The sequence below is a fragment of the Perognathus longimembris genome, chromosome 4 (assembly GCF_023159225.1).
Source record: "Perognathus longimembris pacificus isolate PPM17 chromosome 4, ASM2315922v1, whole genome shotgun sequence".
In the NCBI taxonomy this organism is placed as follows: domain Eukaryota; kingdom Metazoa; phylum Chordata; class Mammalia; order Rodentia; family Heteromyidae; genus Perognathus; species Perognathus longimembris.
Genome location: NC_063164.1, coordinates 7,401,732 through 7,428,508, shown reverse-complemented (window position 1 = coordinate 7,428,508; position 26,777 = coordinate 7,401,732). Strand labels below are relative to the sequence as shown.

Below are 26,777 nucleotides of genomic sequence, written 5' to 3'. Positions count from 1 at the left end.
GGAGTTTATTTACCTCACTCTTCTAAGTCTCAAAGTCCACGGTTAGGTGTGGCTTCTGCTGGGTGGATAGTGTCACAGGGGTGACAGTGCGTGGGGGAGACAGGTGTCAAAGCACCAGAAAAGGAAGTGGATAGAGAAGGAAGCCAGAGAGAGACCCAGGGGTAGGCTCTCCTTTATAGACAACGCCTTGTCCCTCCGGAGAGCGCCCCCATGACATAAGGACTTCTCGCCTCTTCAAGGCCCCATCACCTCCCACATCACCACACTGAAGACCAAATTTCCAAAACTTGAATCTTCGGGGACCATATCCAAACCATAGCCACGCTATAGCATACTTGTTCTTTGCAGTATTTAAAATGTTATAGATAATGGTATTGTCTCACAATCAATATCAAATCTCAAAGAATGAAAGACAAGGACATTCTTGACTTGCTAACATTTATTCAATATTCTTTGAAATTAGCAAGAACTAGAAGAAAGCACATATCAAATACAGCCACAAAAAATTTCTTGGATATAAATAAAGATGCACTATGAGAAATACTACTGAAGGAACTGGTACTCTCTTACATTAACTACCTCTTACCAACAAACAACTTGAACGTAAGTTTAATTCACTCACAATATAAAAACCTTGACTGCTAAAACAAAAAAACTACAGATTGAAATCAGTCATAATACATCTCAATAGGCCCTTTTGTTATCTATATTTTCAAGGCCAAGTTCAACGACTGTTACAAAAATGACAAAAACAAACTGGATCAAAAGAAATGTTTCTGCAGAGTTCAACCAAACAGTGCAGAAAGAAGTTACTTACCCATGCACAGAATAAGGCAAAGGCTAATTCCATTCAGGTTAGGAATAATAAATTGAAACTAGTTTCTTTTTTCACAAAACAAACATTTCAGACTTCTTTTTAAGGAACAGGTACATGGTATTATGCATCTTACTCTACAGGTTTTCCTAACTCTACTCACAAAGCCAGCACTCACACATCAAAAGGAAACTTCTCCTTGATTAGACTTGTCCTGCAACAACCACATGGATTAATTGGGGCTTCATGGTGAGGTCTACCATGAAACTAGCACACACTAGTTGGAGCATACAGTGTAAGACAGCTAAAAGGTACATTAAGACATAGTCTATGGGCTTCACAAATTCTGTTTTTAAAATATCTTTTTCAAACTAAGGGCTGCATAAAATTATTTCTTCAATAGTCTAATGAAAACTCTTTGAGCAGCTAATGTTTTAAATTTCTTAAGCTTTTAAATTTTCTTAAAAATATTTTAAATGATCGTAGTATCCCATCTTTTTTTTTTTTGAAAAATAATCCAAAAGAAAAGAAGAAGAAGAAGAAGAAGACGATTACAAATCTTTTGTTTTAATCAGCGTGACCAAAGGCTTGTCGTCAGGACTGTAGTCCTCATAGGCGATGGGAGTCACGTCGTACATTGCGGGCCGGGACTTCTTCCCGAACCTGAAATCACCAACAGAGAGGATTCTAGTTAGATGAATACCAGACCCCAAGTCCTAGCAAAGGCAGTATTGAGAATGATTCAGATTCAAGAAGCAAATGGGGCTATAAAAATACTCTGAAAATACTGTCTGAGGCAAGTACAGCAACTTAAGACGTCCTGATATTAACACTGAATGAGAATAAATATTAGTCTTTGGTGCAAAAGAGAAACAAAAAAAAAAGTATGAACTTCCCAAAAATATACAGTCCAAATTAATGATGAAGCCTCTAGGTTAAATCTTGGCCAAGCCGTTAGGCATGATGGCTGCAAAATAGGCTTTAAGAAAACGTATTGATTTGTCTTTTTCTTGCAAAGCTCAGAAACATTTGGGGCAGCAGGTTTATTTTACATCAACTCCAGTGCCTGGAATACAGAATGCCGAGCTGGCTGGCCCTGGGCGGCGGGCCGACGGCGTTTCTCCTGGGAGTTTTCGGGAATAAGCTTTGAAGGCTCTGAGGTCATCTGAGATCTCAACACGAGAAGGACAGAGACAGGAAGTGATCTAAAATACCGCAGCTGTCCATCCACAGACCCCGCCTGACACGCACAGGAAGTGGTCACCGGCCCAACCCTCCCAAACACAAAGTCACCATTCCAGCACATTGGTAGATATCAAAATTCACGCCACAGCAGGACTGACGGGTGTCCAAGAACCAGAGGAGTCGAAACCCAGGATGTTCTGCCAAACCAAGCTTTAAATGGTAATTATTAAATGAAAACCAATTCGACTTCTGGGTGGTCTTTTCTGGTTCAAGACCTCACCTGCCCTAATGCCTTTGGAAGAGTTCTACACAAACCCACCATTACTCCTCTTCTTATTTTTTTTTTTTTACAGGAAGCATTTTTTAACTACTCCCATGTCCAACAGCACTCATTACAAAATGCACATCTAGCAGATGACAGCTGAAAGAGCTGGCCGCCTAGAAACACTGTGGTTCTCAGACGTGCAGCAAACTGAGACGAGACTTCCTGTGGATGTCCTCTCCCCGTGGCAGGCTCACAGTTGGTGCTCAATAAGTGTGGAGGCACATCTACCCTGAACATCCGAGCTGAGCCGCCTTGTACAGCTCCATCGTTCCCAGAACTGGGTGGGTGTTAGCAAACCAAGCCAACACCCATAGAAGCTAACATCCATACAGAGTGTAGAGTTGACCAAGTTAACCTCTGTGAATTCCAGAGGTTTCTTATTTCTATTACACGACTCTTCTTTTAAAACTACCCTTTTTTTTTGTTATTGGGATAGTATGTTTTCATTATAAAAGTAAATAATTAGAAGCTAGCAAAAATTAAAATAGAGTCTGCAGGCCAAATCCAGCCTGATGCCTGAGTTTATTAATAAAGCTCTGAAACAAAGCCAATCCCGTTAATCCAATCTCTGGCTGCCTTTACATTATGAGGATAGAATGGAGCAGTTGCGATCTGCAAAGACCAGGCTGGCTGCCTGTAAAACCTGAGCTCTTAGAAAGGTCCATGGAGACTAGAAGAGCATCCTTAGTCTCTTTCCCCACAGGTCCAGGTGTAAATATTTTGTGTGGTATTCTCTTGTCTACCCATCCTTTGACTTCATGTTCTTTCAATTCACTTGGCAAGTATGTGTTTAACATCTCTGAGAGCACCAAATAGAGTCAAAATCTGCCTTATTTACAAATTAACTACCCATGGTTTTGACAAAGTATGGTCAAAAAAAAGATACTTAAAAAAAATCAAGAGGAATAGGGTAGAGAATGGTGGAAGGAGTGACATTTCTATACAAATGGACATATAAAACTGAGACTCCTTTCATTTGCAGATAATTATAAAAACAAGAAAGGGTAAAGTCCAAATAAATCTCAAAAACAAAACTTTTAATTCTGCATGTATAATGTAGTTGAGAACATACAGAAGTTTGGGGCCCTAAGTTATCTTCAGTTGTGTCTAAATCATGTAATCTGTTGGGTGTTTATCTGTTCTTCATTTTGTAAAAGTATGCCTCTCAATGGTGAGCCACTACTAAGGGCTTGTGCCTGCACTATCAGTTACTCAGGAAGCTAATCTCTGAGGATCCTTATTCAAAGCCAACTAGGCAGAAAAGTCTGTGAGACGCTCATCTCCAATGAACCAGCAAAAGCCAGAAGTGGAGGTATGGCTCAAGTGGTAAACTGCCAGCCTTGAGCAAAAGCCAACTGACTGCTTGAGAACCTGAGTTCTAGCCCTAGTACCAACATACAAACACAGCACTCACACATGCGTGCACACACATACACACACACACACACACACACACACACACACACACACAAAGAGGTGCCCCCAAAGCAAGGTAAAAGTATGGTAATCCTTACAAGCTAAAGACTTGCTTCACTGAAGTGAAAATCTGAGGTGTCTTAAGAGGAGGCATGTCTGTTAGCTGAAGTCGGGTAGTGGTGTGGGAAAAAGGAATGAAACACTCAGAGCACGGCACTGAATTCTCTGCATGCTGGGCATCCAGGGTTCTCCGCAGTGGTGGTCTCCTTAGAGCCACGTATCCTCCCATACCAAGGGTCTACTCTATAACTTCTAGTCAATATTTTGACAAAAGGAAGGAAACAGTGTTCACTGTAACTGAATCTTTCACTCAGCACCCTGTGTGATGATTTATTCCAAAAATCAATCTCATCTGGGTAAAACCAACTAGAGAAGATTTAAACAAAAACAATAGGAAAACTGTTTCTCATGTGCTGGGCAGGGCGGGCTGGTCACAGTACCTCCTGTAAGTCACACACTCCACCCGAGGTGGCTCAGGTCCCATGGGCTGACCACACACCACGACACTGGAGAAATGTCTGCTGTGTATCTTCCAGGAAGCTCCATGGGGATGAACTGACACAGCCCCATCTCTCCGGAAGAGGAGTTCAAAGGCCCCCGATCGGGTGGCTCTACCTTCACCTTTTGCTTGGTCCCACAGCCCCCTGCCGTGAACACTCCGGCAGCACCTCACCCCCCTGTCTCAGTGTTCAGTGGAAACCCAGGGAGGTGAGCACCCCAACTACCCAGTCTCTGGGTGAGGAAATGGAGGGCTAGGGGTCACTTTCCCAGGTGACAGCCTTCATGGGAGGCAGAGCTATCTGGCTTCTGGGCCTGGGCTCTGAGAGATTCACCGTACCCTTCCTGCACGTGGGGAATCTCGGAACCATGGCTCTGCTTGCTCTTCATGATGGTAGCCTGTACACAGCATGCCTAAAGACATCACCTTGGGATCAGCAAACCTGCTTCCATCCTGGCTTTCTCCCTGACAAAAGCTCAGGGGTCCTGTGAATCACATTCTTTTACTAAACCCAAATTGTCTTCATGTATAATATGGGAGTCATGATACCCATGGGCGGAGGTACTTATGATATTCTTGCAAGTGGGTTCCCTGGGGAAGATTTAGCATGATGTCTGGAAGCGCTCAGTAAATGCTAGCCATCCTGGGGTCACGGACAGAAATTCTCGGCACCAGCAGAAGCAACAGTGCTGCCACCGTATGCCTGGTGAGAACCCTTGGGTGCCTAGTTCTTGAAGGAAATAAAAGATACTCAGCCAGCTACAGGCAGAGCACAGTGTTCATTCATCTTGCTCAGAGTCCCCTGAAAGTCCCCAGCTAAAACAACACGGAGCAGTGTGTCAGTGGGTTATGATCGTGACTAGCTCTCTCCTCTCTGTAAGCAAAGTACCTGGGTGACAGACAGGGCTTAAGACAAAAGACTCAGTGTGTGCGCATGTATGTGTCTGTGTGTCTACGAGAGTGTTTGAGTGTATATGTGTGAGTGTGAGAAAGAGTACATGTGTGTAAAAGAGTGTATGTGTGTCAGAGAGACTCCTACTCAACGCAAACCAGTACCCATTGACTTACTGCTGAAATCAGAAGCACCAGGGACCTCCCCAGTCCCCCACCCCTACCCCGTCACTAGTGATGAGAGGCAGGTCATGAAATGGACATAAACTAGGGAGAGGGAAACATCAAAAGGACTGAGTTTTGCCAGATCCTTTCTCAGGCTAGATTTCTCTGCAGTCACTTGTGTACAAGGAGCTTGCTGGTTAGGAATTATGCAAGTCAATATTGTTTTATAAAAATAGGTTACCAAATAAGAACCAGGTATGTGAATGCATGTTCTCTTCTGCAAGAGAATTTAGTCAAGGAATTGAGACTAGCTGTATGGGCGACAAGGCTCCAGAGCACCCATCTTAAACACTTTTGCGGCTAAACTAAAACCCTCCTCCACTCGGGCCCTGAAGGCCCTTAGCTCTGGCTGGGTGTCTCTTGAGTGGAGGTGGTATGGTTTCCTGGGTCTCCCGATACATAGAAACATATATCTGTGGATGCTTCTCCTTGATGGTGAACTAAGCCCCTGAGAGCACCAAGGAGAAAGGAGATGGTGTACAACCTTTCAGAGCTCCACCCCTTTTGGTGTTTTCTGCCTCGGTCCAGTGATCTTCACCTTGGCTGGCGCCAGATACTGAGCTGGTGCCCCGGGATGAATCGGCCTCCCAAGCAAAGTGAGACGGCCAATGCTAACCCAAGCTAAGATCATCTATTCAGGGCAGACCTCAGATTTTCACAAAGCTCACCATGTGCCAGGACCCACTGGAGACAGAAATAAAAGACTCAAATAAACAGCCAAGGTGGGGACAGCAGGGGTTGGTCTAGGACTTCCCGGAAGACCAGAGCTGACACTGAGAGGAAGCAAGTTGGCTGAACAGTGGGGGTGGGGGGGAGAAGGGGGGGAAGTCTGAGATGGAAGAGCTCTCTCTCTCTCTTCTTCCTCATGGCAACCCGAGTGAGCCAGAGGGCTGCTCGCAATTCTTCCCACACTCAGCCTCTCTACCACTGCAGCCAGGACCTCCCCGGACCCAGGTCCTCCCTTCTGCTTTCATTTTGTTTTGTTTACAACGAATACATGATTCCACTTCATTTGTGATGGCTTGTGAATATATGTGTGTGTGTATAGATGTAATATGTGTTATATGCAATATATGATATGTGTATGTATATGTAATATATTATATATTACACATATATGTGCAATATATATATAGTGTGTGTGTGTGTGTGTATGATTCTTAGTCACTATGATTTGGACTTGGGGGTATTCTTTTGGAGAAGACAAACTCTGACAGAACCTCTTAGTTTCTGTGTCCATTCACACAGAATTTGGGTCTGTCCGTGTCTCGATCAACAGGAACCTATGATACCCTAATGAAGAGCACACAGCCAGCAGCTCCCTTGGCACCCAAGTCGGCCCACAGCACACAGGCTTTCTCAAAACTGTGTGCTTCTGGTTGCTCTTTCAATTGATAGAAAAGATGGCACACCTCAATCAACAATACCGCCCGTCAAATATTAGCTGATGTGAGCGTCGTACTAGCAGATGTGGATAAACATAGGATTGGCTATCTATAACCATCCCTGAGTCTTTGTAACTTAATAAGCTGGCCATCGCGCTTTGAGGAGGAGGAGTTGCCCTTTTCTTCACGGGAGGGACGCAATCTGTCAGTATAGGGAGTCAGGGGTTGGGGTGGGGTGTAGACGATGGGAACTCCAGCATGCGATGAGAGCTACCCAGCATTTATCCCTGTCGGCCCTTCAGTCACGTTGGCTATTTTAAGAGCAAGATAGTTCAAATAGTCCAAAAAAGGACATTAAAAAATGTCCCAACCTCAGACATTAAGAATCAGGTATTTATAGTCACTGATCAATGCAAATTCCATGGATGAAGATTTTCAGTGCAAGCAAAACAAGAAGCTTAGCAGAAAATTAAAGGGGGAGGGGTGTTGGTAAGGTGGTCTCACACTCTGGCCCGCAGTTCTGTGATGATCTTGTATTTTAAATCTTTAAAGTCCTTTCTACAGCCAACTGATTATACAACCTGGTGTGTGGGGAGCACACAGCCCTGGCCTCCCCTCCTTCCCCAACTCCCCTGCTCCCCCTTCCCCTGCCCTCTCCCCCTACCCCTCTTTCTGCCTCTCTCCCCTTCCCTTCCCGCCCTCCTATCTCTTCCTCTTTCCTGACCTCCTCTCCCCATGCTCTCTTCCAACTTTTTCCTCTCTCCTCCCCACCCCACCGTGCTCCCCTCACTCTCCCCTCCCTGTGCATGTCCCATCCTTTCTTCTCTCCTGTCATCCCTTCCCTTTCCCATCCTCTGCTTCCCATTTCCCCTCCCTTTCAGTCCCTTCCCCTTCCCTACTCTCCTCTCCCCTCCTTTCCACTCCGCTCCCTTCCCCTGTCCTTCTTTCTCCTTCCTCTCTCCTGTTCTCTTCTCTCTTTCTCTTGCTTCCCTCTCTCCAGACCTCTCTGCTCACCTCTACCTTCCTCTCCCCTGCTCCCTCTCTTGTCCTCTTCTCTCCCCTGCCTTCCCCTCCCTTGCCCTCCCCTCCCCTGTCCTATCCTCCCCTAGCCCTCCCCTGCCCTGCCTTTCCTGGCCCTAGCCCTCCCCTGCCCTGTCCTCACCTCTCAACCCCTGCCCTCCCCTCTCCTGCCCTCCCTTCCCTGGCCCTAGCATTCCCCTGTCCTCCCCTGCCCTGGCCTCCCCTCCCATCCCCTCCCTGCCTTCCTCTCCCCAGCCCTAGTTCTCTCCTGTCCTCCTTTGCCCTGTCTGCCCTCTCCCCTCCCCTCCCCTTCCCCCCTCCCCCCCGCACCCACCTGGCATGCCGAATGGAGGCGATGGCGTGGCTGAACTCGCCGTCGATGCTGCGGCAGTGGTAGAAGTCCTCGTAGGCCGGGCGCGAGGAGCCCTGGTACTCGATGCGACTGATGCGGCAGATGCCCACGATGAGGATGATGAGCATGAGCACGAAGGCCACGCAGAGCGCGCCGATGATGACGTACAGCGAGTGGCGGGGCATGTTGCTGAGGCTCTCGGCCATGTGCCCCGACTTCCACTGCAGGTCTGCGGAGAGAGCGAGCACCCACTGTGAGCCAAAGGTCTTTCCAGCCCGCTCGACTCACCCCACTTAAGGACCAGTTGTGGAGTTCCGTGCCTCATCCGTGCCAGAGGCTGATGGCCTCAGTAGATGAGGATCGCGGGCAAAGCACTAAGAAGACACAAGAGCACACCACACAACGAAACATGGGCAGAGGATGCAAAGAATGCATCAAAGAAATACACTAGGAGATTATTTGGCTTCAGAATTACGTTTTCAAGTGACACTTCTCAGCCAGGTGAGGCGGCATACACTTGTAAATCCAGCTATTTGGGGGTTCAGAGACAACATCACTGGAATTGGTGGAGGGGATGGATGGTACCTGCAAGAACCTATCACAAAGACCTGGGCGTGGTGGCGGGGACCTGTAATCCCAGCAATTCAGAAGGTCCAGGTTGGAGGACTACCATCCAAAGCTGGATGGCAAAAACATGAGATTCTAAACGCACAAACTAAAAGCAAAAGGATTAGGGCATGGCTCACGTGGTAGAACACTTGACCAGCAAGTGGATCAAGATGCTATTGGTAGAAACACAGCACAGTGGTGGGAAGAGGGCAGGCTCTGGGGTCACACCAACCTTGCTTGCCATCCCAGCTCCTGCCTTTCACCTAGGTCCTGACCCTGCTTGTTCACTTGTAATAGGGAACAAACCATGGCTTACTATGAGTGTGAGTGAGAAAACATTTAAAACAGTCAGAACTGGAAAAGCACATCGCAGCTGCCTTCTATGGATGAAGAGCTGAGGCACTGGAGGGGGTAGGGGCCTCGTGGGAGGGTGAGCCATCTTCTCAGGCAGGCGTGCAGAGTTGAGGGGCGCAGCCTTCCTAAAAGCTCCAGCCTGTACTCGGAGGGAGAATGGAAGAACGCGTCATATTCTCTGTGGCTGGCACTGGTCAGTTCTGTCAAATTACATCCTGTTCACAGGGGAAGAGAATCTGAAAGGGAGCCGGGTAAATTTAGAGGGAGACACGGAAGACCAAAAACAAGCTGAGCTCGTGCGGAAAAGAAGAGGCCTTCTCTTCGTGATTCACACTCGCCCCCAGTGCCACCCCCTGCCAATGGTCACTTTCGTGGTCTGGATGCAGGATGCTGAGAGGGGTGGACCCAGGAACAAGCCTGTCTTCCCCGTGAAAGCTTCAGGACTCTTCTTGCTGTTCTATTTTAGGTCAAGAGTTATTTGTGGCATCTGGATCCTCAACACTTTTATCTTGGCGACAGCTTCACTTGTCAGGGAGTCTGAGAATCAGCAACACTTGACCTTGGAAAGTGAGAAGCTGAAGAACACAATGGAAGCCCTAACCAGAGGTCAGGCCTACAGACCCTTTTCTCAGAAGCCCACCAGGAAGAGGACCCCTGCACCTGGCCTGGATGTTTCCCCAGAACCCAAGGAAAAAGGAGAAATGAAGTCCCTTCCAGGTTTGCAGTCCGATCCTCTGATCCCTGAATATTTTATAGAGACCTGTGAAATCTGTTTTTGCCATTCCGTTCTGCCCGCCCAGCCCCTTTATGGCGGCTCTCGTTGCTTAGCGAGACTACCAGCATCAGTACGCTCACTGCTCCATCTGAGCCAAATCACACACAGACAGGCAGGGCCGCATAAATCACCGCAAGTAAATAGTCTCGACCGAAGGGAGGTGATTTGTGAAGCCAGCACCCGGGGCTCAATCCCCAAACCAGCAGCCATTTCATTTGGCAATACCTGCTCCACGCTGAGAGAGACAACTCATTTTTCAGGCTGAAAAAGCAAGCATGATTCACTTGATATCCAACTATTATAACATTGCCTTTAAAAAAAAAATTCAGGCTGGAGTCCAGAGCTCAGCAGAGAACTCTGTAACATCTATTTAGAGTCACCATGAGAGGGGCCGGGGCTGCCTCTGTAGAGAGCACCCAGACCTGAGGCTGAGGCAGGATGCCCAGCTCCTGAGGGGTTCCTAGGCTCGATGCACACACCTCGAGCAAGTCACTTCCCCACCCGACTGACGTGTCTAACCACACTGTGAAGGAGCAGCTGGGTGGCATCGCGCTGGGTCCCAGGCCTGCCAAGTGGGTTACACCGTTTGCATTTATCACCGTCTGCTCCATTTCTCAAATATCAGTGTTCAGAGATGCCCGGGTTTGAATTGATCAACGTCTTTTTAAATCCCTTCCTTCCTCCCCGACCCTCTTCTTCAAAGCTAGTTCCTACTTTACTGCCATCGACAGTGTTCCTAATCGAAGTGGAAGGAGACGACCGGTTGGCAGGCAGGAGGATCTGTTTAGTAGCCAGGCTGCATTTGAATGAACTTGTGTCTGAGCGGGCAGTGACGGTATCGGCACCAGGTGGCTGACGATGCCATCTCCCAGGCCAGGCGCCATTGTCGTAACTCATCGCCTCACTGCTGCCTGGCAATCCCACCACATGAGTCGTTAACTGTGCTGGCCACAGCCCAGCACTGGGATGAATCCTGGAGCAGAATGTGCTGTGTGGGGTGAGCTCAGGGCCCCAGCAGGTGCACGGCCAGGAGCGCATCACCAGAGCTGTTGGCGGGGGAGGTGGGGCGGGGGGGTGGGGGGCTGTTAACACAAATGGCTCAGTTGTGAGTCCAGGGGACCATTTCATTTTGGTGCCTACCCAGTTTGTGTAGTTTTGTGTTTGCTTTGAGCCTGTGGGTTGGCTCTCAAGGAGCACCTGGAGCTAAGCAGAGGACCTGGAAGTGCAGCAGAAGTTTAGCATACTGAACACAGAGGGAAGAGCTCATTTGTTCGCCTACATGATTCCAAAAGAGAATAAAGGTCAGGTGCTGGCTTCTCACCCCTCTAATCCTACTCAGGAGGATTTAGACCTGGAGATCGTGGTGCAAAGCTAGCCTGTGCAGAAAAGCCCATGAGACTCTTTTATTTCCAACTAAATAACCAAAAATCCAAAAGTGGATGTGTGGCTCAAGCGGTAAAGCACCAGCCTTGAGCAAGTGAGAGTGTGAGGCACTGAATTCAAGCCTCAGTACTGGCACGTGCGCGCGCACACACACACACACACACACACACACACATACACACGAGTATGTAAGTGATGTCACTTAGTAGCTCAATCATTTTTTGAGACCATCTACTACCTAGGACAAAGGCAAAGAAGGATTGTAAATTACATCACGTTTTCCACGAATCCTTCTGCTTGATGATTTTGCTATATCTGGGTAGTCTGCTTCCTGCTTTGGAAACACTCATGGTTGGGGGCCATGATGGGCACTGGTACCTGGAACAGCTCTCCGATGGCCTTGCCCTGCATATAAATCGGAGGCCGTGGAAGGCCTGGGGAGTGCTGGGGAGAAAGCCCATTCATGTGTCCATCATCACCCAGGACCTCACCGAGGGGACCCACTTCTCGGAATATGCACGCACCTGCTGCATTTGTGAACTCCCTGTGCACATTTCACACGGAGCTACATTTATGTTCAACAGTAAATATTCTGCGTTGTGTGAAGGAAAAGGTCTGAGGAAGTGTGCCTTATAATTTACTTCCTAACACACTCTGACATTCTTTTGAGGGTGACACCTCTAATATGAGAGATCAAACCGGAAACAGTCATTGAGTCCCCATGAGAGGGAGCTCTCCGAGGGGTGGCGTGACCCTCCTCCCACCAGGTGATGGTGGCAGGAGACTCAGGCCTGGGACCCACACCCTGGCCTTTGAGGCAACTTCAGTCTATTCATAACCTCGCCTCCAGTTGCTGCAAGTCCTATTTCTACAATACGCATTAGGACAACACTGTGACCCATATACAAAGAAGTCCAAATTAAATAGTCTTCCGGGGATGCCCGCATCCAAATTCCTCGTGTGAAGCTGTAGCTTCTGTGGTGAAAGGGAGTTTGCTGATTGATGAAATCGAGGGCCTCCACGTGTGGAGATTGTGTGAGGTGGTCCAGAGTCATCAAGGTGAGAAAGTCAAAGCTCCGTGGGGCCGGTTTGTCTGCTTAGGTCACAGAGCTACGATATGACCTCCGTCCTCTTTCTCCCTCCATCCTTGCGTACAGAGAGGCACGTGGTGTCATCACTACAAGCAGGCGATGTTTATATTCTTCTACACCATGGAATTTTCTTCAAAAAGTATGAAAGACATCGTGTGTTTTCTTTAATTTTCTTGTCTGTACCCTCCTATTATATTTACTTCCACAAATACTCTTTTCTCATGTTACCAAGAGGTAACATTCTACCCCAACACACAAAATTTGTCATTTCAGAGAACTGCTAAACTTTAGAATGAAAGACATTCACCATGTAATGGATAAGTAAAATAAGGCTCTACACGGCTAAATTTAGTCACTCGGTGAGCGCCATGACCAGGTCTCATGGACCAAAAGTGAGATCTTTTCCTCCAACAGATTCCACTAGCCCATACTCTCATGCCTCACGGCAGTTCAGAGCCTTTAGCCTTTAAAAAAAAAAGTACTGGAACCTTTTGCCATCCTCTCTCTCTCTCTCTCTCTCTCTCTCTCTCTCTCTCTCTCTCTCTCTCTGTAACAAGGGGGTATTTCTACCTTTTTTTTTTTTAGGAAGGAAAGTAGGTCCTAAGACTATTCTGCACAGGATCATTTGGAAAGGCTAACAGGAAGCCCTGAAAATACTTACCATGTTCCTTCTCATGTGATGACAGAAGAAAGACAAAGAGTGAAAAGAGAAGATGTCAAAATGATGTTTGAGGGGCTGGGAAGGTAGCTTAGCAGTAGAGTGCTTGCCTAGCAAGCATGAAGCCCCAGGTTTGATTCCTAAGCACCACCTACACAGAAAAAGCCAGAAGTGGCGCTGCGGCTCAAGAGGTAGAGTGCTAGCCTCCAGCAAAAAGGAAGCCGGGGACGGTGCTCAGGCCCTGAGTTTAAGCCCCAGAACTGGCAAAAAAAAAAAAAAAAAAATGTTTGAGAATGTGCTTCTTCTTGAAGAAAACACTCTAGTACTGGCCAGCCCCACCTCAACCACTGAGAATGGGTGAACCCTACCCTTCCATGAGCAGTGCTAGATTGTAATTGAGGGGAGGAAGGGCAGCAGACAGGTCAACTCAAGAAGACAGACAGGCAGACGGAGAAAGCTGTGTATACTTGTTTTCCTTTTCTCAAACTCACACAGCTGCTGAGCTATTCTTAGCTATAAGAGTAGGAGAGGGTAAGAGATGGCCACCTTTAGAAGAGCATTCCTGCAGGGAGAAACATCTAGAATCCTGAGGAAGGATGCCTCCACCCAGCATGGGTCCATGTCTTCTATTGTGAAAGACAAAAGTGCCCCCTGATTGATTTAAATAAGAAGAAAATACTTTTCACCACTGAATTTTTAGAAGTTTCCTTAAACAACAAAAACTATAATTCCTAGTTCTCATTTTCACCTCCTCCTGGGAGACACACCTTGACCTGACATTAAAGTGTGTGTGTGTGTGTGTGTGTGTGTGTGTGTGTGTGTGTGTGTGTGTGTGTGTGTGTGATTCTCATGCTTCCTCTGGTAAGCACATGGGTGGCTGCCTGAGTAGCTAGGAACTCCGGATGACATCTGAGGATCTTGTCCCCTTGGAAAAACTGCATGCAAACCCCCCACACCAAAAGAAAGAGTGCAGGGGGCATAGTGCATAAACAGATGGGAAACACTGGGACTGAGGGCCCCAGGGGCCACTCGGGGGGATCCTCCACCACCTCCAGCTTTATGGTGACAGGTGGTTTTCTGGTTCTAGTGGACACTCCTTCTTGCTGAAGGAAAACGCAGTGCTAAATAAGAGATGGTGAGATACTTACGGATTTCACAGTTCGCACCCACCCAGCCATGAGGACAGTGGCAGGTATAACCATTGGGCTGGTCCAAGCAGGTCCCGGCATGATGGCAAGGGTTACTGTCACATTCATTGATGTCAATGTCACACTCTTCCCCTAGGGAGAGAAGGAAGGGCAACAGTGAGACGGCCACAGTCACAGGCCCCTGGCCCTGCTCTTGTAGTCCAACCTGCTATTTGTACAAAGCTCAGACCTCTCAGAAAATTCCAGAGCAGGGATCTTTAGTTAAGTAAAACTGCACAAGAAAAGGCATTGGTCAGACAAATCTCTTCTTTAGTCCATCCATAGTGAACCAAAGCTGACTTCCATGTCTGAAGAAATAGGCTGATCTGGAAAGCAAACTTCAGTTCCCGATTTTACTAAAGTCTGTTTGACTCTGGACCACATCAGCTGAATGGTGTTATTTATCTCTCCAGAACTCCAGAAAGTGGAAAACTCATAGTTTAGGATTATTGTGATGTGAAGTGCTGGAGTGTGCCAAACTGGATATTATCTCTTTTCTGGACATAACTCTGCACTTAGCTTGATTATGAAAATGTGCGTCACTTTCCAAATCCACAGATAAATTTGGAGGCTGAAACTCAGGAAGACTGAAAAGCTCAGGGACAATCGGGCCCACTGAAGAAGAAATGGTTGGAAAGTATGGGGTTCGTGCAAATCTGACATACTCTTCCCTTGGAAGTGGTGACCTAGGGGATGTTCATGTCTGCTCCACGCTGTCTTCTCCTATGATAAAGAACGTGACCTTGAGTTCCTAACCCTACTGAGACCGTTGCAGGTATCCTTACCTGCCTCTGAGAACCTGGTATAAAATGACAAAATAGAACACATGTCATCCAAAACAAACAGCAACCTGTAGGAAACAGCTTGTCATCAAAAGTTACAGGAACAAAACCATCTCCAAGTGATTTCATAGCCATCACAATGAGTTTATATACAATGGACATGCTTCTCAACAAAGCTGAAGAGGGTATTTCAAATTGAGACATTCTCTTTTTTTTTTTTTTTTTTTTAAAAAGGCCCAAACTGCGAAAGAAAATTTCAGAATAAGCCCTCATCTGCTTAGATACATGTGGATAGGGAGGGAAAAATAAAACCACTACCATTGCTCCAATCATAGATAATCTAAGAGCTTATTTTGCTCCCATTTTCAAAGACAATATTTCAGTGCACTTGGGGAATAACTTCCAGGACTATTTCACATTAAAATGCTTTCCTATTTACTTCTAGTTTACCTTTGTGTTTGTAAAACCACCACCAGTCACTCACACACCGCCATGAAGGAGGAATGACACACTAATCTTTCAAATCTGGTCCATTTCACTTTCTCTATATACCTGGCTTCTGCAAATTTCATTTGAGAATGAAATCTATCAAGTGGAATATTTACTGCTTCTGGGTCATATGTGGCTGATTATAATGCAGTAGTATCCAAGTGAATTTATTTCTTGAAATAGTCGTTTACATCAACAGAAAGGACATGGAATTGATTACATCTTAACAGACTATTCCTGAGGTTGTCTTTGTATTAATGGCATAATCATGCGGAGTGGAAAAGAAGATAGATGACACTACTACAAATGGCATTATATAATAGATGAGTTAAAGAGATATCTCAACCAGAACAGGCTGGGAAATAGTGAAGAACAAAAGCAAAGGCTTTGCCAGATTCATACATTAGTACTACTTCTTCTTAATCCCTTAGGAAGACCAGGTTGGTTGAAATATTTACTAAATGAGCTTACTTCAGCTGGTGATCAGAACACTGAAAATTCTGGAATGCATGACCTGTTGCCTGCACAGAAATAGCCAGACTCCCCCTTGCCTCTAATATTCAGCGAACATGAAGTCCAATGTCAACATCATGCTCTTGTAATTTCCTAAGCTCAGTGCTGTTCAGTCCCAGAGCCGTCTGTGTTGTCCACCAGCCTGCTCAGCCCACAGCTCCTCAAGGTTGGGTTGAAAACCCAACTCAGGGTCAGAGCAACCCAGCATGTATATTAGATCTGACTAAGCGACTCTCCAAGAGTCAGAAGTCTCAAGTCCTTAGAACTTCCTGTTCTGGGGACTCAACAGATTAGAAGATAGGAATAATGATGACAGGAATAAATTAATAAAAGAACTCTTTCTGTAGCTATCTGTTAAATATGCACGATCTATGTTCATAAGCACTGGGGCCCAGGGACAGTGCTGTACCTATGCCATTCTGGATTGCATGGCATGTTATCCTTAGAGTTGTACTGGGGTGAAATGATGCCAGTCAGGTGCCTGATGAGGGAGCATGTTGGTGCTGACAGACCCTGGAGTAATACAGACCTTTCTACATGGACTGTAATGGCCTAATTTATAGACCGACACCCTTGACCGTTGATTCAACTGGCTCTCAGTTAGGGGCCATTCTTGTGTCCCAGGATGCTCAAAAGATACAGGAGGATTTCAGTGATGGAGTCATTCAAGGGGATTTCAACCAGAAGATGCTCAGGGATGATGGCTGTTCTCTGCCTTGCAGTGATCATGATTTCTGTCATCTCTCTTCCCTTGCAGTGATCATGATTTCTGTCATCTCTCTTCCCTTGCAGTGATCATGATTTCTGTCATCTATCTTCACAAAGTCAGGATCCATTACAAATAATGGAACATATTTGGCTTCATTTATGATTCTTTACATCAGTAGATAGCATGTTGTCTTCACATGCATTTCAACATTGACATTCTGGTACCAATCAATATGCACTGTAGCTGAGTTTAGTAGAAAAGTTTTTATGCTTTTGTTGGCTTAAGCCAGATGTCTTTTACTAACTTCCTTTCTTCCTATTTTTTCCAACTAATACTAAAATCAATTGGTCTTCAGCCATTGTTATTCTCGAATAACATGTGTAAAGAGAATACAGAATTTTTTTTTACTTGCATAAGGCTGGCAAGGAGGCTCATTCTGAACTTTAACTGTTTCACGATTCTTCTCAATCTGTGTTTTTTAAGAGGCACTGTGTATAGTAGGTATATTTAGTAGTGCTTTTTCATACAAGTATACTGATTCATTTTGTATGTTTTCTTTGAATAAATTAGGAAAAGTAAGAAGAAGAAAAAAATCCCAACTAGTAAGATCACTATTAGGATATTCTTGGGTTAAGAGAGTTCACACCGAAAGATAGAATGGCAATCCTTGTAATTGCAATGTGTCTCCCATGTGCCAAGCTCTGGGTAAAATGTTTTAGTTACACATCAGGATTTAGGCACAGGTCTTAATAAGCCTTTGGGACTTATTCTGTAATGATGGAATCACTGTCTTAACCTCCCACAATAAATGCTAGAAACTGGATGAAGTATTTTTTAAGCACACACACACACACAAACACACAGACACACACACTTTTAAGATTTGGACCCATGATGGTGATTACTACAAGAAGGGAAATGCATCCACTGAGCCCCACAGTCATCCTTGGTTTCTGCCTGTGACCAATTTGGAACACCATGCTTTCACTAAATTGAGGAGACAAAGGCTGGCGTGTGTGGAAGCCAAGGTAATTTGTAGGGAAGACACAAGCTACCAAGAAAAAGAAAAAGAAATGCACCAGAAACAGTCTGTGCCCTTGAGCCTGTTGTTGAATACTGTGTGTAAGCTGAAACTCTAGGAGACTGGCAAACAAAACACAAGATGAACAGAGCCCTAAGCTCACAGAGGACTGTGAGTTCCCACCAGCCAGGGTGCAGGGATTTCACTGGCCCCTCAATACAACTAAGCCAGAGGAGCACCCACCATTTAGCAGTAAGGTAGAGCCATCCTCTAGAATAGAGACTATGCTAGACTCACCTCCCCAGAACGCCAAGCCAAATTTACAAAGCACCAATCAGGCTGACAAGTGACCTACCTGCCACAAAGAAAAGCCAGCCCTTAGGAGAGAGAGAGACAGTCAAATCAAACCACTGAATGACAACCCACAATGACTAGCACCCAAACAATTTTGAAGAGAGAAAAAAAAAAACAGGAAAAAGAAAGAAAAGAAAAGGAGTAACGTGACAGGAATGTTTCTACTCAATTTCAATAGTCATGTGGCTACAATAGTTTGTATGAATCAAGGCCGAGTTGTATTGGCAGAGAAAGACACTCAAAGCCATGAAAACAACAGGAAACTCCAACTAGACCCCACACATATAACCAACTGATTTCTCGCTAAGGTTCAAAGCTAATCAGTGAAGGCAAGATGTATAACCTTTCCAAGGAATGGTGCTTAAGAAATGAGATGATACTTCTCTGCATAAGAAAGAAAGAGTGGAAGTGGGAGAAGGAGGAAGAATGGGAGAGGAGAGAGGGGAGGGGAGGAAAGGGGAGGGGAGAGAAGGGAAGGGAGGGAGAGAGGAGAGGGAAATTGAACCTGTAGTCTGAAGAACCCAATCTGTATTAAATCCAATCTGTATGAAAAGCAGGTAAGTGGGTTGGGCACTGTTGACTCCCACACTTGTAATTTTAGCTACTCAGGCTAAGATCTGAAGAAAGTGGTTCAAAACTAGCCAGAGCAAACAAATCCAAGGGACTCTTATATCCAGTTAACCCATTAAAAGCTGAAAGTAGCGGTATAGCTAAAGTGGTAGAGCACTAGCCTTGAGCAAAATAACTAACCAAGAGTACTAAGTTCAAACCCAAGTACCAACACCAAGAAAAAGTTGGTGTGTGAAAGGGTGTTGATCAAAGCAACTTTGGAAATAAGTGGCACTGGTCAGACTAAGGGAAAAGAGCTGGTTCCTCTGCATTCTGGTTTCTATAGCTATTTCCCACAAGAACATTAGTTAATGATGCCCTACATATGTCTTTGAGACTGAACAGTTACATAAATGCAAACTGCATGTTCCTACTGATGTTGAAGTTCACAAGTAAGCAAAGGGGGAAAGACTAAAGAGACCCCTGTGATGTCACTAAGAATTCATGATCAGCTTCATGGAGGGAGAGTTAGCTACATGGTATGATATTTACAGATATATGTATGTATATTCTATGAGTGAGTTAATAGACTTGCTCTGCCAACTAAGGAGATCTAGCAATGCAAGCATAGTTGGTGCCTAGATTCCTTATTTCTAATCCCATTCTTTGCTGGGGACCCAGGGATCATTGGAGAGCTGAATAGTTCCAGGACCAGGATAGGAAACAGACAAATGAGACCAGAGCATCTTGCATTCCAGAATATATGTAAGTGCTAAAACACAAAACAAAACACAGCAGTAACACGAGTCTCTCATGAAGAATTCCACAGAAATCTTGTGACTTCTCTCCCTTCAAAGAGACCCAGCACAAGCACCACTCATGAAGGAAGTGAATTCCTGCCACAGAGAGAAGGAGAATGAGGAGAGAAAACAGTAACATCTGTGAGAAAAACTGACCAACATGATCAGGGTCAACACCGATGCATCCTAAGGAAGGCATGTTGCTAGCATGCACATTTGACATGAGGCGATAGAATTAAAAAACCGACAAAACAAATGTGGACCTCTCAGTGAAGAGACCCGTCACTAAGAGCACATACAGATGTCGGGTAAATATAAGAAAAGATGTTATAAATAGCACTACATAGGAATATATAATAAATGTTATTCTTTATAATTCATATAATTGATTCCTTATATAATTCATATATATGAAACTTTATATATAGGAAAACTGAAAATTAATCTCATAGCGAACCATTGCTACACCCCCATCACAATAGCAAAGCCACAGTGGACACAAAGCTATGAGGGATGCTCTGGACCTAAGACAGTGATGGTCCCGGTGAATCGTCTATGAAGCAGCTACGCCAGGCTTGGTGTATGAATGACCCTGGGGCTCTCTGGGGTCAGAAGCGTGGAAGGAACGTATTTCAAGCAGAAGCACAAGTTTGGCAAAAAAACAAACAGTCCTCACGCAGCCCATCCGTAAGGCAAATGCCACACTGGACTGATGATGGTCTTGCCTGATTCCCGCCACTCAGTCAGGGACCACTCAATTGGTTGGCCAAGTGTTGGCTCTGCTAAATCTCAAACGCAACGGCAGAGCACTTGGTTCCAAGGCCTCAGCCCCAGAGAACAGTGACTTCATCCTATTCAGACAGCAGGAGTTAATCTTTTATCAAGCTCTCTCCAGAAGCACAAGCTCTCAGGGTACAAAAGGTTCTGTTTGTATGAAACACAAATGGTTCTGGGAGCAAATATATTTGAAAAATAAAGGAAAATGGGATTCTTTACGGGAAGACCTCTCAAAGCCTTCAATACAGGAACATCCTTTATGAGTCCCTATGCAGCCTGCACCAGATCCCAAACGTGTTTGGCCAGAGAACGCTTTTTCCATGGAGAAGCAAGCGCGTTAGTAGCACAATTCCCCCTTTACTTCAACTATGCTCTGTCTGTGTGTTATGTTGAAAACCTATCAGCACTAAATATAGACGTGTATTGCCGGCTAAAGTAGTGTTGAAACCTATGTCCTTGGATCTTACAGCTCCCTGTGACCCAGATATGAAGGAATGCATAGGGGTGACTCTGGCTGAGTGTGTAGGGGGAATTGGAAACGGGGGTGTAGGCAGGAGACAGAGGCACAGTCCATTCTGGAAAGAGCCTGATGGCGGATATTCAGGCAGAAGTACAGGGACAAGCTGGAAAAGGCGGAGTGAGTTCAGACCCTATAGATTCTTGATATCAGATGTAAGTCTTGGGAAGTTTTCTTAAGGAAGATAGAATGCCAATGTGTGATTTGGGGTGGGGGGATGAGAGGATCCGATCGATTCCCATCTCCATCTGGTCCCTGCAGTTTGGAGAATGGACTGGGGTTAGGGGAGCTGAGTGTGTGGAGAAGTCTTTGGAGCTGCAACCTTGCTACAGACAGGAAGTGAAGTCAGATGCTGGGTCGGAGGATCTGCAAAGGTCCCAGGGGGCTGGGGCAGGTGGGTGAGGGAAAACAGGAAGAAGCAAACAGTACCAAGGTGACCTCCCAACCCCCCCCCCCCCAGGTTCCGAGAAGCACAACTTGGGGGTGTGGCAGTACTTTCTGATGAGCTCGCAAAGGCGAAGAGAACCTGTGAGTTTTAGGTGTCACTGGGACTCAACAAAGAGCCGGCAGGTGGAGATTCACCAAGTCTTTCGGAGAGAAGATTGCATTTTCTCTCTGATGACATAGTAGAGAAAATGAAATGGATTATAGAGTTAAACGCACAAAATGAACTCCTACATGATTATAATGATATAGGCAAGCATAAAGTCTTGATGAGCAGAATCTTTCATGAAACAAGAAAATAAGTCAAAAGAAAATATGAAGGTTTAATTACGTAAAATTAAAGTATGGTATATGAAACACTTTCTATACATTTGAAAGTCAAATGAGGAAGGAAAAGTACTTATTACCTTGTCAGATAAGATCTGACATACTTAATACTAGAGCTATGTCACATGAAGGCTGGCCTGAATGCTCAGGAGAAAAGCAGATACAAGGTGGAAGAAGAAACACAAATGACAAGAAATAAATGGTTACAATCTGAACTTCCGGAGCTACCATAATTCTCCCCTGTAAGGGCTTTGTTTTGTTATTGTTTTCATAAAAATCTATTTCCTAATAAAGGGGTATTTCATTGCATTTATAGATAAGGCACACAGATAATATTACAAATAAAGAAAGATAGTCAATAGTCTATAGATCTATCAGTCAATAGATATATTAGCAGCCCAGAGCTGGTGGCTCATGCCTGTACTCCTAGCTACTCGGGAAGCTAAGATCTGAGGATTACAGTTAGAAACCAGCCTTGGCAAGAAAGTTCCTGAGACTCTTATTTCCAATTAACTACTAAGTGGCAGAGTACTAGACTTGAACTGAAAAGCTCAGGGGCAGCGCCCAGGCCGTAAATTCAAGCTCTAGGACCAGCACTAGATAGATAGATGGGTAGATAGATATAATTAGTAGCAAAAGAAAGCAAAACAATAAACATATCTTTAATGACATGGTATTTCCAGTATATTGCTTAGTAATAAAAGATTTCTTTAAAATGTAAAGGTGTATATTTAAAACATACATATTCTAAATATATAAGTATTAAATATATATAAATACATTAATTAGATGTAAATACATAAGTATCTAAATGGGTAACATTTAGAAAACTTGCATTTGCCAGTACTGGAATTTGAATTCAAAACCTCTAGCTTATCATATTTTTTTTTCTCAAAGCCGGTGCTCTTCCACTTGAGCCGTAGCTCTCTATGAGCTTTTGGCTAGTTGCTCAAAGGTAAGAATCTCCCAGACTTTTGTGCCTAGGCTGCCTTCAAATTTCCATCCTCCTGAGTAACAAGAATTACAAGCATGAACCAACAAGTGCCTGGCTTACAGAATGCTTATTATGTGAACTCTGAGGATTGGAAATAAAGGTTTAAAATTTGCTTTAAAAAAAATTTGAGCTTCTGTAGGAATGAAACCTACAATACTGAAATGGCCTCCCGGGGTGACGGCGGGGATGAGGGATGAACAGTCCTGTCATTGCTGGAGAAGTGGGGTTTGTTGTACTGGTTTTAGTTTTCCTCAGAGAATAAGAAGGGAAGCTGTATCTATTCCTCCTGAGATTCTATTCCAGGGAAATTTGTACCAAAATGTAAGTATGCAAAGACGTTCATGCAAAAATATTCCTTTTGCCAAGTGCTGGTGGCTCATGCTTATAATCCTAGCTATTCAGGAAGTTGGGACCCGGATAATACCAATCCAAAGCTTCTGTAACACAAGAGTCTATCTCCAATTAACTAGCAAAATGCTAAGCTGGAGGGGTGGTTCAAATGGCAGAGTACCAGGCATGAGCAAAAAAGCCAAAGTGGAGTATTAGGCCCTGCAGTACAGGTAAATAAATGTGTGTCCGTGTGTGTGTGTGTGTGTGTGTGAGAGAGAGAGAGAGAGAGAGAGAGAGAGAGAGAGAGAGAGAGAGAGACAGAGAGAGAGAGAATTCCTTTCAGTGTTTATAATAGGGAAAAGTTCTCAACTGTTCAAATGTTAAATTAAAGGTGGACTAATAAAAATAACATGATATAAAAGATAGACTAGAAAAAATGTCATGATATAATAGACTACACAAGACAATATCATGGACTACAAAGCAGCCAGCATAAATGAGAAAACAGAGGCATGTTTCTTGATGTGGAAACACGTTTATGATATGTGCAGAGTTAAGTAAAAATTAAGTTTCAGAATAGTGTGGCTAATATGATTCCTTTTATGTTCACATATTGGTGAATATAGTATACACAGAGATCATCAGGATCTCTGGATCCAAGATATATTGGATACCAAGATATATTGAAGATATATTGAAGTGTTAATAAAAGATACTTTCTAGTGGTGTAATTTTTTATTTTTGGCCAGTCCTGGGCCTTGGACTCAGGGCCTGAGCACTGTCCCTGGCTTCCTTTTTGCTCGAGGCTAGCACTCTGCCACTTGGGCCACAGCGCCACTTCTGGCCGTTTTCTGTATATGTGGTGCTGGGGAATCGAACCCAGGGCCTCATGTATACGAGGCAAGCTCTCTTGCCACTAGGCCATATCCCCAGCCCTCTAGTGGTGTAATTTTAAGTGGTAATTTTTTTCTATAGTCTTGTATTTTCCAGTCCCCCCTCCCCCATGTTTTTATATTCCTGATGGGATAAAAAAAAAATACCTGAGGAAAACCTTCAGTTCACTCTCCCCATCTTATCTTTTGGCCTCCATTGACTGACACCTAAATGGCTGTGTGGTGTGTGTGTATAAAAGCACGTAGCTAAACAAAGCCATCTGTGTTATCATTTGCTGGAGCGGGCCCAGTGGGCCTGCTCCCAGGAAAACACAGTCTGTGACACAGATCAGTGGGAAGAACACCCCTAACTGCCTCTCCCACATTGCGGTTGTGGGGACCATCTCTAGGCTGCGGGAGATGAGGCTGATCCGGAAGGGCCTGTGGAAGCCCGGGGGTTATAGAAGGGGCAGTGGTGGTATAGCAAAAAAAGAGACCACAGTGCTCACAGTAAAGTGCTCCCCAACAAACTAAGGCTAAGAAAAACTCTGGAAATCTGGACTTTGTCCTGCATCCTATATGTCAGGGCTCAGGGCTCCGTAGAGAAAATGAAGGCTAGGTTGTTTTGTGCTCTGGTGGTTCTGACTTTCTTTGAGAATGTGAAGAAAATCAGCTCCATCCATTACACACTTCACATCTTCTGTCAGAGACTGACCAGCTCCCTGAAGCCGGTGAGGTAGAGGACTTAGAATAAAGAACCCAGCCCGGGGGGGGGGGGGGGGCCCGGGGGGCTCACACCTAAAACCATGGGTGCATAGGAGGATGAGATCACACAGGATCTCATCAGTCAGCCGAGGCGGAAAAATGTGTGAGACTTTTATCTCCAATGAAGCCCCAAAAGGCTGGAAGTAGAGCTGTGGCTCAAGTGGTTGAGCACAAGCCACGAGCAGAACAATCTAGGGGACCATGCCCAAGCCCTGAGATCAATGCTGGCACAAAAAAAATAAAAAGGAAAGAATCAAGATCCCACCCTAGGACGGAGTCCTGTACTCTAGAGATGTGTGTGCAATAGCCAGAAGGCTCCTGTGTCCCCAGCTCCCCACCCCCAGCAACTGGCAAGGGCTCCTCCCCTCTCCCCTTCCTTCCCACCACCACCCATTGTCTTCCATTTGCTAAATTCTGCTTCTTATATGTGGTTCGATAAAAGTAAATGTGGTAGCTGAATGCAAGACACATCTGACCCTAAAAACAAAACACACCTGCCTCCCTCCCCACCGATGTGTATGAACACGAGTGCACTGCCAGGAGCCGGCAACAAATCATTCCCCCCGTGTTTTAAAGCTATGGCTCTGCCAGTGGGGGCGGGGAGGGGGGGGAGCAAGGGGAGGAGAGTGAAATGGGGACAAAGAAGAGAATGCAGACAGGAATGCATCTCGCACACACCATGGCACTGAGAAAAATAAGGAGAAGGGAGGGTCGAAGGAGGGTGATGATGTTGAAGGGATGACACAGATCAAGATGCATTGTACAACTCGGGGGTGGGGGGGAGGAATTGGGGAGGGGGAAAGTGGGAGAAAAATGAGGGCGGAAGTAACAAGTTCGACAAGAAATGATCTCACTACCTTATGTATGTAACTGTAACCCTACTCTGTACATCACTTTGACAAGAAAAATAAAAAGATGCATCGTATACACAAATTGCTGAGTTTAACGGCAAAAAAAAAAAAAAGGTTTAAGGCATAACCTGAAAAAATTAAGTAAAGTGGCCGAAGGAGTGAGAGGGAAAGGGTGGGGTGGGAGGGGGGTGAGGAGGTTGAAAGGGGACATTGATGAAGATACATTATATGCATCTACTGCGTGGGTGAATGGCAACTCCTTTGTGCAACTACTTGAAGATAATAAAAAAAAAATAAACATTCCCCAAAATATGCATGAACAACTAATAAAGCTACAGCTCAGCAGTCCCAAGCACCGAGGGCTCATTTCCACAGCGCCTCTCTGAGTGACAACGCCATCCATGGGCTGGACCTGCCGCGTGTGAGCCACGCCTCCTCACGTTTTGCAATGGGATCCCAATTTCGCAATCATCTGTGTGCAGAGGACTGCGGGGGGGGGGGGGGGGATGGTCCCCCTGGGTATCGGGGACAGAGTTAAAGCTGGGCGGTGGCTCACCTGTGAACCCGGGCGCGCAGACGCACGTGCCATTCAGGCCTTCGCTGTCGCAGGTGCCTCCGTTCAGACAGCTGATGTTGGCGCAGGGGTCCTTGAACAGCTCGCAGTGCGGCCCTGCAGAGAAGTGACAGAAAACACGTGTGATCAGCCGGCCGCTCCAGCCCCCCTGCCTCTGAAAGCTAAGTGTTTCAACAGCAAGGGACTGTGTGGAAGGGACTGTCCTGGAGAATGTGTGTGTGTGTGTGTACACACCCATGAGTAAAATGTGTGTATACATATGCCCATTCATGACCTGAGACTGATAGGAAACCATGACTTATGAGAGAAAATAACCAATTCCACCCTGCCCTTTAGCCTGACTTTAAATCTTTTATCTGACTTTTTACCTGACTGCATGCCCTAACTGATAGGACACACTAAGCTAAAAATACTTAAAAGATAACATTTTTTTAGATAGCAAATACTTTTTAAGTCTCCAGAATAAACAGAAGAAATAGCTCGGCAGAAGTGTACACATATGAGAAGGGCCTCGTGAAGGTGAAGATTTGGAGGCAGAGCTCCAGTGCCCAGCTCTGCTTTGGGAGAGGGCGAGCCTGGATTCCATGCTCAAAACCTGAGCACACCGAAGTCCACGCGCCATGCGTGTCCATCCTTCAGACCCTCACACTGTGCTTTGGGTTGAATGGAGTCCTCAAGATACTGTGAGACTCATTCCCTCATCCCCCCCATTTTACAAACAGTCAACTCAGGAAAGAATGTGAGACCACAGGGCCAAGCAAGAGAAGTGCTGGAATTCAGACTCACTAGTAAACCAAGTCTAGAGGCTCTTCTTAAGAAACTGTTTACCTCAGACTGGCTAGAGAAATAGCAAACTTTCTATAGAGCTCAGCACCTATCC

The 26,777-nt window shown here is 45.5% G+C and overlaps 1 protein-coding gene across 1 annotated transcript in view; it reads right to left on the bottom strand.

The window, feature by feature from the left end:
- Positions 1 to 438: 438 nt before the first annotated feature.
- Positions 439 to 26,777, bottom strand: part of Dner (delta/notch like EGF repeat containing) — a 277,045-nt gene continuing 250,706 nt past the window's right edge. Inside the window, exons 10-13 of the mRNA XM_048344595.1 lie at positions 25,880 to 25,993; positions 14,191 to 14,322; positions 8,155 to 8,401; positions 439 to 1,477 (exon numbers count right to left, since the gene is read on the bottom strand). Coding sequence (XP_048200552.1) covers positions 1,366 to 1,477; positions 8,155 to 8,401; positions 14,191 to 14,322; positions 25,880 to 25,993 — 605 coding nt within the window. The 3' untranslated portion in view covers positions 439 to 1,365. The remainder of the gene's footprint in view (positions 1,478 to 8,154; positions 8,402 to 14,190; positions 14,323 to 25,879; positions 25,994 to 26,777) is intronic.